This window comes from Cheilinus undulatus, linkage group 16 (genome assembly GCF_018320785.1).
Source record: "Cheilinus undulatus linkage group 16, ASM1832078v1, whole genome shotgun sequence".
NCBI classification, from domain to species: Eukaryota; Metazoa; Chordata; class Actinopteri; order Labriformes; family Labridae; genus Cheilinus; species Cheilinus undulatus.
This window is the reverse complement of record NC_054880.1, coordinates 19,027,210-19,040,187: the sequence shown is the minus strand read 5'-3', so window position 1 is coordinate 19,040,187 and position 12,978 is coordinate 19,027,210. Positions and strand designations below refer to the sequence as shown.

The window sequence follows — 12,978 nt, the reverse complement described above, 5'->3', positions numbered from 1 at the left end:
ATGAGAAATTCTGAGGGCCGAACTATTTAGGCCAGGATTGTGAAAGTCAATCACAGATTCTAAATTTAGGCATTACAAGGTCAGCATTTAAACATAAACTGTAAACCTCTTTTTCACCATTAGTAAAATATGAAAAAATATAAATAACACTGATAATAAATCATTCTAAGATTAAAAAAAGTAAAACTAATAAGTTTAAAGGCTTAAAGTCTTAGATAAAAAGTCAAACTTATTAGTTCAAAAGGTCAAAATGAAATTTAGAGGGATAATAATGTTTTTAAAAGGCAAATAAATGAGATAGAAAGTCAAAATCACAAGTTTAAAAGGTGAAAATATGACTCAGAGTTTTGAATTGTGAATCTTGAAGGCCAAAACATGAAAAAACTCAAAATCAAAAGTTTAAGTCTGAACTGTAGCTGAACTGAGATGAAAAATTGAAAATATGAAATTACAACATTAATTTATTTTACCACCTTCCTGACTTTTTTTATCTAACTTCTTTTGCTCTTTGATTTTTCAGATTTTTATTGTTTAACAAGGATATTTTAAATCATCAAGGTTACGTTTACACGTTTATACTGGAGGAAATCTGCAGACCTCATACTGATGGGCCAGTTATAATAGAAAGATCCTATGATCTTGTGGGTCAGATACAACTGTACCACGGGCCGGATTTGGCCCCTGGGCCTTGAGTTTGATTTGGAATGATGCTTTGTTCTCCTACAGGGCTTTATAAAGCAGCACCCTGAGGGCATTTTAAAGTAGAAGTCGCATGGAAACCCTAAAAAAAAGAACATCAAAGTTGTTCTTAAGTCAGTAATTGATTTATTTTATTTAGACAATTAAGTCTATTTCTATCTGTAGATGAGTATAGAATTTCAACCTTCTTGTAAAAATAATAATTTAGCAGATCATTGTTATTAGAGTAATTCAGGCTCTCAGGAGTCTTACTACTAGTGTCCACAAGATGGTGCAAGCTAGCTTTAGTCAGACATCTGCTCCATTAGTAGTTAACAAATTTGTACCTTATACACTGAAGTGTGCAGGGGGCATTTTTTAAACAGCTGATGCAAAAACAGACTGACAGATAAGACCTTTGCATCAGGAGTGTTTACCCAAATTTTTACAGCTGCTTGTTTTTTGGCCTTTTATCCTTCAACTTTTACTGGATAGCATCTTTCAAAGTGTTGTCCCTGACCCCTGGGGGGTCACAAGGGGGTGTTAGAGGGTTGTGATGGTGAAATTTATTGTGTTTTTATTTTTTAGTTGTTTTAGATGTTAGCCTATTTATAGCTGCATAACAAAATAACACACACTTCTCTAGCCAGTCAGAATGGGGCAACAGCTTTAAATGATGCAGAAATGTCAGAAGGTTGAAAATTAGCTACCAACCTTTTTTTTGTCAAATGGAAAAGTTCAGGTGTAAAAGAGCAACAACTACAGGATACTACCTACTAGTGTTGTACCTAGGACCACACTATCCAAGACCAAGACTTACCCAAGACCAAGACTTTTGGGGGTCAAGACTGAGACTGAGACAAAACCAAGACCATAAAAATCCATTTTAAAAACCATGATAAGGTTGAACAGTTCAAGAGCATTCTCTCTTTAATTTTAGATTTCTTTATAATAAATTTGACAGATAAAAACAAGGTGTCTGGAACTCTTTCAAAGCACAATATGCAAAAATCTCAAATCTTAAAAAATTTCTTCAACTTTTCTTGTAAAAATAAATCCTTGTATGTATTTAAATGTCACTATTTTAAATATCTGAAAATGACATGTTTATCTATGTGTCAGGTGAATGAGGCCTAAACTAAGTGTTCAGAGGTATTTCTGACTAAAAATAAGATGGACTGTTGCCTGAGTTTTTGCAGGTGTAGCTATTTGTTGTTTTAGCAAGTGCTTCTCCTTATTATCACATTTAGAAGTCGAAGAATAGCAGGTCAGTGCTGGTTTCGACCGGTCTCAATGGAAAATCCTGAGTCCGGCCAGTTCGAGACGGAGACAAGACCACGTAAAAATGCTCTCGAGTCCAAGACAAGACCAAGACGTTCATAATGTGCTCCTGAGACCGGTCTTAAGACCAAGACCGTTCTCTAGAACTACAACACTACTATCTACAACGAGCAGATATGAGCTGCACATAAAGTACAATAACTCATGTGGATTCCACTTCATAAGCGTCAACCTGATGCTGTAAAATACCAGATCATTTCAGCATCAAGTACGTTAAGAACTGCTTGAGATAATGTTGCTTCCCACCCTGGATCCATAGAAAGTAAGAAACTTTTTTTGAAGCAAATAACTATAAAAGATATACAGTACTTCATTGCATGGTACTCTAAGCACGTGTTGATTTCTCCAAAGAATTTACAAAAGGAAAAAAGTTAACAGTGACACCCTCTGCTGGTTTATCATAAATCTAATCACATGTGTGATAAATTAGTGGGCATTATCTTGTTTAGTAAATCAATCCTGTAGTTTCTGATCACTGTCTACTGACTGGCTACTGATCACATCAAGTCCCAGTCTGTGATTTAATCATGATTTGTTGTCAGTGGTCAAACAGGCTTTCTTCTTTTTCTTCACCACAGCTATCTTTCCTGCAGTTGTCAACATTCACTGCACTCAGGTGATCCAGTAAAATTTGAGTGTTGAGAATAACATTGGGGTCATGTGATCTGAGGTTCAAGCTTTATTAAGACAAGATTGTCCGTCTTCAGGTCACATTCAAGTATCAAAGATATCATATGAAATGAATGTTATTTAAGTTACCAGTCAATTATTGTTTCTCACATCCTTGCTTGTTATTTCTGTTATTTATTTTCATTGTCACAACTAAATTCCCATATAAGTGATTTCTAGAGTCTTTTTGGTGGTTTCATATTTACTTTAATACGTCCTCCAGCTGAGGTTTTCGTATACAGTAAGACATTTGTAGGCTTCTACCACAACCATGTGTTTTTATTTCATTTATGAATGCTTTGTATTCATACTTATGTGTGTGAGAAGTATATACAAATAACTCTCATTCCTCTGCTGGAATAGTAGATGCAATGATAGACCTTCATATGATACTTAAAAAGTCTGGATGCTGTTTTGTATTAACACTTAGAAAATCCCTTTTATTTTCAAATCTATTTATTTAGTCAGAACTTTAAGACGTTCAAATCTCAAGATTTTTACTGCTAGAATTTAAACTTCTGATGGAGTTCCTGTTAAGAGTATCTTATCTTGTATATTCAATTGCTTAAGTTGACAAAGTTGCTGCAGCTACATTTCTGTGAGTTCAGTGACATTGGGACATATTTTATCTGTTGTCTTCTGATAAGGGAAAAAAGTCAAACACACGATACATTTCCTCCACAACACAGTTTTTTTCTTCTGCAACCGTTTATTTTCTTGCATTCTGGTCTTGTCATTCTGGGAGGGTGAGTTAACATAAATGTAGAGCTGATTCTATGATAAATCAGCTTTAGCAAATCCATCTAGGATCAAACTACTGAGAAACCTACAGAAAAATAGAGTACATCTTTTTACAGAGATTATTTTGTTTTTAAAAACAAGTATTTTGTTGTATTAACTGTTTAGAATACTGTTTATGTTTTAGTCTGGACTTTTTTAGGTTTATGAGGATTGAAAAAAGGGGCAGAACAACGGATGTGGGGGGTCATGCGTGGGTTTGCCTTGGGCACCAAACTTTTAGTCCACTACTGGTTGTATGCATACTCTACTTTAATGCAGAGGCAGAAAAACTGGATGACTATTGTACTCAAGTAAAAGTACAGTTACTCTGGTTAAAACGTACTTAAGTAGAAGTAAAAGTACTGATTTTAAAATATACTCAAAAAGTACCCCCCAAAAATAAACAATTACTGTAATTGGAGTAAATTTAAATAGTTACTTTCCACCTCTGCTTTTATGTTATTAGCTCTGACAATCGTCATTACATTAAAATGAAAACTAGTAAAGCCTCCCACCCATGTAATGTCACACCAACGAGGGACAGCAATTTTCATGTCGTGTCTCAGTGTGGGCTCATGAGAAAGTTTTTATTTCATGTATTATAAGGGGAAATAAACCTTCTTTTAAGTCATACTCAACCTTATATCCCAATCAGTTCACTTTTTTACAACACGCATTTGAGTTGAACCAAAGTTCTTACAGCCAGAATAAAAGATGCCATTTAATTGTTATCTTATACACTTAATATCAAATTTAATAATGTGTTATCGCCTCTTATCGCTGTGTGTCCAGCCCATCCTTAGTTAAACAGTGTTCACTATCTGTAGCTATCACAGTTTTTTACTCAACACGGAGCAGCAGCAGTCAGGGCGGGGCTTGACTATAAAATCAGAGTCTCACTTATTCCTGAACTCTGAACATTCCTGTCTCTCCTGTGCCAACACTCGTCCAGCTCTGCACGGTAAGATCTTACAGGACTACTGCTCCAATATTAAACATAGACTACACCTTGTTAACTCTGAAGGTTAAGCCTGCTGTTGTTTTGGGTGCTGTAGGATTGTATTAGATTATGTATGTCTTTCTCTGTCTATGCAAGACTTTCTAGCGCTAAAAAGGTCCGTTATTTTCCAATACATTCCACTATATGTACGTCGAAAGGTTACAGAAAGCACCGAACATCTTTTTATTATTTTATATTAGACTCCATGTTAAAATAACTTCGTTGCGTATTAAGTATAAGTTTTGACTGTACACGTTCCTTCTTACCAGGAGGGCAGGAAGTCCAAAAAGTGACGACAGGAAAATTCCATGATATTTTCTTCAGTTTTCAACATATTTAGCTAACTTCCGAGTTAAAACAACAGAATCTGCATTGTCAGGTAGGTATACTAAAAAAGGGTGTGGTTAGGCTGAAGGTATGCACACACATGTGCTCTGCTGCTGTCCTCACTTTTTCTGCCTTCACTTTTATCATTCTGGTCCTCTCAGCTTTTGTTTTCCTTATTAGATGAAGTTTTCCACCACTAAAAAGTTACCCCTCCCACTTCTCTTTTCCCCTATGTGTTGCATATGTAGTGCTTGAACACAGTGTTCAGAATGGTTTTAATCAGCACAGTCTGTGCAGTGGCTAAAGCCTTTCAAACAGCGTAATAACAGACTGTCTCTAACTTCTCATGAGCATTACTCATAGGTGGGCAGGACACTGGAGCAAAGACCAGTGTGCTGCCTCCTTTTTCATTAGGGTGGATCACATCCTCTTACAGTGGATGAAATAATCTCTTTTGCAGGATAGAGGCCTTTCAACCAGACATTATACAGCATGCCTTGGAATTAATGCACATCAGAGAGGAATCCATCTTGTTGACGTGTCAATCCAGCATTGATTTTATGTTTAGAAACCCACACTAGGGCTCAGCAGTGTGGTCCTGGAAGCAAAAATACCATTCATTTTCACTATAGCAGATCTAAAGCCTAATTATCAGAAGTATCCAAGCCAGACTGACCACAAGCTGGTATATGCTCCCGTAGATACCAAAAGTTCATTTACTGTGGTAAAATGCCTCACCTCATATGCACATTTGCACTAATTAAGCTATTTACAGTAAGCACATTAAAAACTTGTTTGGATGATGTCAAGAGCTGAATGTCCTCTAACTTTTTACAAAACAGACATACTTGTCATTGGGTCATTATAGAAAAAGTATAACATACAGCCTGTTGCAAAGAATCTAGGCATGTGGTTTGACAGTAATTTACCATTTGAAAAACATGTTACTAAACTTGTGCAATCCTGTTTTTATCATCTAAGAAATATCTTAAAAATATGACCAGTTTTAAATTTCAAAGACACAGAAACACTTTTACATGCTTTTATATCCTCACACCCAGATTCCTGTAACAGCCAGTTGATTTTAAGATTTTACGGATAACTTTTAAAGTTCTAAATCACCTGGCTCCTACCTACATTTTAGATCTTTTAAACCCTTATGAGCCAGGTTGTACCCTGAGATCCTCAGGCAAGGGTCTTCTAGTTGTCCCAGGGGCCCGGCTGAAATATAAAAGGGGACAGGGCTTTTTCAGTCAGGGCCCTGGGGCTCTGGAACTCCCTGTCTGAGGAAATCAGATTGGCTGAGTCAGTGACTTCTTTTAAATCTCTTCTTAAGACATACTTTTATCAAAGAGCCTTTCTGGATTTTTCTTGAATTTAACTCCTCTTATTTACCTGATTTTATCTGAGTTTGACATGTCTTGATCTTTTTACCTGTACCCACTTTGCTGCCTGATTACTGGTATTTTATCTGCATATAATTTCTTTTTCTTGTGAAGCACTTTGTAACTCTGTTTTGAAAAGTGCTCTATAAATAAAGATTATTATTATTATTATTATTATTATTCTATTATGCCAAAGTTTGCAAGATATCAATCTTTTTTTAAGAAAAACATAGTTTATTTGTGATCTCAGCCTAAAATACTACAATATCCACTAATCCCATTATCTCTGAAAGTTTTACTTTTGAAGAATGGCCAAATTTTGTTCTGAATTTTCACTGCCCGAATAGACAATAGTCCTAGTACAACAATTGTAATGCTGTTGTGATGTGTTACAAAATTGTTGTCATGCTGATGTGGTGAATTACACTTTTTGTTCTCTGTCTTGACATTTTTCAGACCAAATACACTCCAGCAACCATGCCTTCAGAACTAGAGACAGCTATGGAGTCCCTTATCAAGGTGTTCCACAGATACGCCTCTAAAGAAGGGCGCAGCGGCACTCTGAGCCGACGAGAGCTCAGAGAGCTGATGGAAAATGAGCTGTCAAACTTCCTCAAGGTGAGAATGTTTATTGTCACAGTATCTGCAGTTGAAGGGATTTTGTGTTCATTAGCTTACTGATACACCCCCTGTTTTTATTACAGTCTCAGAAGGACCCTGCTGCTGTGGACCAAATCATGAAGGACCTGGACACAAACGGGGATGGCCAGGTGGACTTTGAAGAGTTTGTTTCTCTGGTTGTTGGACTTTCCGTTGCCTGTGAGCAGTGCTATCAGATGCATATGAAGAAAATGGCAAAGAAGTGAAAAGCAACAACAGAAGCTGGGAGGAGAAAAAAGTGATAAGCATTTCAATTTTTGTAATTCCACCAATTAAATCAACTGAAGAATTTCAAAAGTGCTGTGTCTAGTTATTGTATGTCTATGTTAAAGCTCCTGCAAGGATTTTAAGGTGGTGATGGAACTAGGTTAAAATTAATACTAATGCCTTCAAATTATCATGCAGTCTCTTTCAATTCAACATTGAATCTTTTTTTCCACCTATACATATACAAATGACAAATGAACAAAAGCCACTACAGACCACTGTTCCCTGACTACCTTGACAATTGTACCAGCCACATTAGGTGTTACGCTGTAATTTGCACCTATAATTTATGCCACCTGGGTATGAAAGGGCAGGAAAACCTCTCCCTGTCCATTTGATAAGGTCCAGCTTATCACTGCACTGAGGAATCTGCAGAATGTTCCTGCAACAAACACACCTCTCTGTGAAGCAGATGGTGCAATTCTCTTAGGTATGATCTGTGTAAGCTACGTGGCATTATGGTCAGTGTGATTTGATTCATTAGGACAGACCCAGGCTCTGAGAAGAATTTTTAGGGAGTGAGTCACAGGCCTCAGTGGGTCAGTACAACACTGTTATTCCAGGAAATTCTTCTTATTGTGTTCATGCTTGGTGAAAGTCGAGTAACACCAGAGATGGCAATGCAGGAAGCCTCCCATGCAAAATTTCTCATCAGCTGCACTGATGAACCCAACCAAAAATGTTTTATATAAATAGTCAAGATATCTCTTCCCACTGTGACTGAGAAGCTTCTTTGTGCACTAGTACTTTACTTTTTAGGTTTTAAAATCAGAATATTTGCTTTACACACATGCACAAATTAATCTATTTATGGTACTCAAATACTGCAAGACTGTGGTATAATGCCTCATCTCACATGACCATTTGCGCAAATTAATCTATTTACTGTACTCAAATATTGTAAGGAAGCTCACTGTAGTAAAGTACCTCATCTCATTTAAAATGTTAAATTATCCCATCTACCTCATGTGAATTTGCACACATCCCTGCATGTTTTATAATTTTGATGTCTAATCAGCATTCTTGCACCCTTTGTACATCTGACAACCATACTATCAATGCACACAAACTTTATATGCTAGGAAAAATACGAAACAAGAGCTTGTACATATTTAAATCTTATTATTTTTTCATCTTTATTTATTTATTTTTCATATTTAATGTTTTGCTCCTGTACATTGAGAGTAAAGCCATCTTTAGTTAAATACCTTGTTGCATAAGCCTACTTAGCCAATAGCTGATTTTGATTCTGATATTTTACGTCTCAATTATGATTGCTTATCACTTCCCGTAAACTTAAAATAATTAATTTTACTTTTTGCTGTCACTAAAATAGATTTTTAGCCTAGTGACCTTAATCCTATTTAGGAAAATATAAGTCAAAGCTAACTGTACTTTTACTGAGGTGTAATATTCCTACACTCTTTTAATCCATGTCTTTAGTTTGGTCATGGCTGCATTCAGGGTCCAACAACCCCAGTAAAAGCATCCATCACTTTCATTGCTTGAGAAATACTTGCCTGTAAGGCAAAACTCTGAGCACAGAACGTCTCATAATAAGATGTCTTTCATACTGCGCACACTTCCTTGGGTAGGGTCTGGCTCTGCGGCCTACCAGTGTTCATGGTTACTGAGTAAACACTCAAGTTGCTAGGCTATGACGCTCAGTCTATGTGTTTTTTCTGTGTGTGTAGTTCATACTCAGCCCCCGGTTTACACAAGAGCCACTCCCATGTGATCCACGGCTGAGTCAAAGCAGTGGATTCCTACTTTGTCGACTGTTTTCTTTAAACGCCTTTGCTCTGTTAGTAAAGTATTTTCTGTTAAAAGGAGCTTTTCCTGAATCCAAAGCTATGAACATACTGTATGTTCATCATGCGATGTATAATAACATCATAGTTGTATGTGGTTAGATGAATAAGCATGTAAAAGATGAAGTGAGAGACCAGCTGTGAGGTCAATGAACAGACCAAAGCTTGTTCCCCTTAGTGATGACACTTACTAACACTGAGATTATGATCTGCGTCACATTTTTTGTCAGCTGTTCAAGATTTGTCGGCCATTACACAGAGAAGGTAGGTTTCGGGTTAGAGACAAGCAAACATCCACTCATGCACACCACACCTTTTATCGACCCTTCTAACATCCTGTTTAGCACTGTTGCCATTGGAAACAGGATGAAACTATTCTTGTCTGGTTATCCTTGTAGCTGATGATTTTTCTTTAAAGTTGTGTTTTTTTCCTTTTTAAAGTCAGAGCTTTGCTTGGTATATTCACAGGAATGTGTACAAGGCAGACTGGACATTGGCATTGTTCACAAAATAAACTGACATGTCAGAGCAGGAGAAGCAGTGGAGTAAAGACTAACAGTGATGACGGCAGGATTCCATTTAGTTGCTTCAGATCCAGGATCCTCTTGGATTTGGTCCAAGCTGCTTCACTGTCACTCATGAAGTAATGGGTCGAACAATAGGATTTGGGAGTTCTGATTATTTGTTTTTAGTATTCAGTTATGTATCTAGGTCTGTGTAGTTTTGTTTAATATTACTCTCTACTTCTTTTTTAATATTAAACTTTCATAATATTGTCTTTCCCAGTATGGATGGCATAGGTTTCATGTTTATTTGGTGTTTAGGTATCATGATAGGCACTTGAGGTCACATAGGTGCAAAAGTGACCAGCATGCACCTGGCAGTCCTATATTTGAAAGAGAGAGAACAGGATTTATGACTTTATATGCCCTTTCATTGGCTGACTTGCTTTTTGGGGAAAAAACATCAGAAACATAAGACTATTGCATGATCAATGTGATTGCCTGCATACGCCACATCCCTCATGGTGCTGAAGTTGGCTCTGGGTTTATGTTTGGTATAGCCTAAGTTTAATTTAGAATTTTTAAGGGACATAGCCACTAAGACATGGTTAACATGGTCTGCTTCTGAAAAAGGCCTGGAGTAAAATTATTAATTTCTGAGATTGCCAAGACAATGAAAATCCCCAAAATCATTTTTGAAGAAATTGCAGTGTTTCAGGCTAAATGTGGAAAGCGACAGACCTTTGTGTAGTGAAAATTTTATAATATGGCTAAATTTTCAAAATAGTTGAAAATTGACAGCCTTTTGGCCTAAAGGTGTGAGGGTCCCTAAAGGTGGTGGTGGGGGGGGGGGTCAACCATTAACCTTATTTGTGACAATAGCATTGCAGTGATTAGACATAGTACTCCAATAACACATTGCCAGCTTGCCAGGTGACATATTATATTTAGGACTGTCAAAAGATTCACATTTTTATTCACAACTCATCTCTGAATTTTGCAGTTAATTGTAAATCATCATATTCTTTTTATCTCAAATTTAAAAAATCAAGCATATAGCGTTAGTTTAGGCTGGCCTGGGAGTCAAGTGCTTCCATATAATTAAGATCATCTGATCTCATGCATGCCCTCATGAACTGCTCTAAGATGATTTGCTATAAGCACGCTGTTGGCTAATCGCAATCATGCTGCCATATATTAACTGCTCTAACCTGGATACGCTTTGCTGCTCCCCCTGCAAGCCACTTTTAGCAACTGTCCTCTGCCCCAGCTCCTCCTTTATTCTGCTTTTAACTCAATGAATGCCATTCTGATGTCACCGGTGCCTGCTCTGCTTCTGTTTCTGCTTCAGGCTTATACTATATGGGGGTCCTTGGCATGGCAAAGTTAGGGACCCCTGGGCTGGAGAATCAAGTATCAAACATAAACCTCAGTTACCAGTACCAACTCCATTTGAGACCACTTTTATTTGTTATTCAGCTTACTTTCATGCACTTAATGTATGTGCCATTTAATAAATGCTTATAAAAGTATAGCTTGATTAATCATTGTGTCTAGAACAAGCACATCACATACCCTTGGTTTTTTAAAGATAATTTTAAGACATTTCAGTCAGTTCTGCCAGGTGCTGGTGTTTAGTATTGAATTTTATAGTTCTGTTAGGGAAACATTTATTTGAAGTTTTCTTTTATTTGACCACTAGATGGAAGCAAAGTAAAACTTTAACTATGGTATTGTGCATGAGTATTGAGAAGTTATTAAAATCGCTCCAGCTTTTCTGCAAAGTTTCAAATTAAAATCACAATTGAAAATGATGCAGACTATGGTTTCTATGGTTACAGCCTCCTTTATTTGGTGATGTTGAGTAAGATGAGGAAGTTTGAAAGGGTCACAAAAGGTTGTCTAAAGTTTTCCATGTAGGCAGGGACAATCCAATATGTCAAAAAAATGTCATAGCAGCAAATGTGAATGTTTGTCATTTCACAGTGACTTAGATTCTAATCTATGATCTTTAGTGAAGCAGACTCCGACCGAAGTTTATAATTAGTGAGTAAAACAACTCTACCAGGACTACGGGGTGGGTGGGGGAATCTTTGATAGCAAACTAAGAGTCTTTCAGCAGCCCACACACAGGAATCCACAGGAACAAACAAACAAACACACATGTTGCCCCGCTACTTTTATTTTTTATGTCCCTGATTTCTGGTCTCTGACTCATGACTGCTTCAGGGATGACTCTGAGTCACAGCCTCCACCACAAAACTGCAAGAAGAGAAGATCCACTCAGGACCAACAATCAGGACTCAGTGAGTCAGTGCACCCCGAGGTTTTCATTTAAGGATCATGTGCACTTAATACAAATTAAACACAAATAGATAAAATATATTATAGTCTCACATAACACAAATAAAGTGCTCTCCTGTTAACGTGTTTAAGTTTGAACGTACATAACTGTGCATTACTTGCTGGAAACGGTGGTGTGGAAAGCAGATATATTACCTGATGCTTTCATTATGAGCCTTGCCTTTTTGTGTGCTGCCTCACTAAATTCCCTAATTACCTTCGTGGGACAAGAAAGAGAATCTGAATCTAAAAGATGAATAAATTAATAAACATTTCTTATGCCAAAAAGTTTTATCTTTCCATGTCGACCTTTAAGCTAGTGTTAAAGTGTGAGACCTTACAAACCTGTCTTAGTGATAAATCCCCCATTTGGTAACAACCATTTAGCCACAAACTGTATATATCATGGCAACCGCTGAAAACACAGCTGTAGCTGTAGATACTAGCAGAGCCATATTAAGGCAAAATACGCTAATATTACTGTGCTTTGTCAGTCAGCATGCATGGTTCTATGGCTTCTCACAGCATCTTTGCCTGCTTTACCCCACTTTTTTGTCAATAAATCAATCAATAAATGCCTTTTTAACAATAGCATTTTGTTTTGACTATAAAGTGCAGTTACAGTCAAAGACCTTTGTTTGGGGCCACTACTTATTGTTGCTTTAAAAATGTCCATCCATAAAAATTCTTAATACACTGATGGTTTTATTTGCCTTTCTCAGTCATAAAGATTCATGAGGTTTCTTTTTTGTCATTTTATTAAAATCTAAAAATCCTTACAGAAGCTTTAAAGACTGTTTTAAAGATGCAGCACTAAATAGACCCATCTTTATTAGTCTTTTTGGTCTACATACTTAATAGAAAAAGAAAAGGTTCAAATGCAGAAGTAAAATCATTACATTAGGGGAAAAGTGAGAAACAACCACAATTTATAAGAAATCAAAATCCCCCATAAAGCAAACACATATCACATTTATCAGACTCTAAAATATCAAGGATATGTAAAATAATGTGTAACAAACTCTTCATAATAGCATGGGTGACCATCAGCTGTTTGCCAACTGTAGCAACAGCGCATAAAAGGAGTGTTTCTTAAAGAGAATTTAAAAGATTGACTGAGAGAGGAGGTAGGAGTGGTTGGAGATGAAAAGAGCGTTATGGAGGGAGGGATGGAGGGTGGGGTGATGTATAAAGCATCCTTAGCATCTGTTTCT

The 12,978-nt window shown here is 36.8% G+C and overlaps 1 protein-coding gene across 2 annotated transcripts; it reads left to right on the top strand.

Annotated features, from left to right (window-relative positions):
- The first annotated feature begins 4,306 nt into the window (after positions 1-4,306).
- s100a10a (S100 calcium binding protein A10a) lies at positions 4,307-7,137 on the top strand. 2 transcript variants are annotated; one of them, XM_041809985.1, is made up of 4 exons: positions 4,319-4,429; positions 4,738-4,847; positions 6,637-6,798; positions 6,885-7,137. In XM_041809985.1, the coding sequence occupies exons 3-4, from the start codon at positions 6,658-6,660 to the stop codon at positions 7,044-7,046; spliced, it is 303 nt and encodes a 100-aa protein (XP_041665919.1). In that variant the 5' UTR covers positions 4,319-4,429; positions 4,738-4,847; positions 6,637-6,657; the 3' UTR covers positions 7,047-7,137. The 2 variants fall into 2 exon arrangements, with proteins under 2 accessions (XP_041665921.1, XP_041665919.1); XM_041809987.1 differs by lacking the exon at positions 4,738-4,847 and having other exon boundaries at positions 4,307-4,429.
- Positions 7,138-12,978: the final 5,841 nt, after the last annotated feature.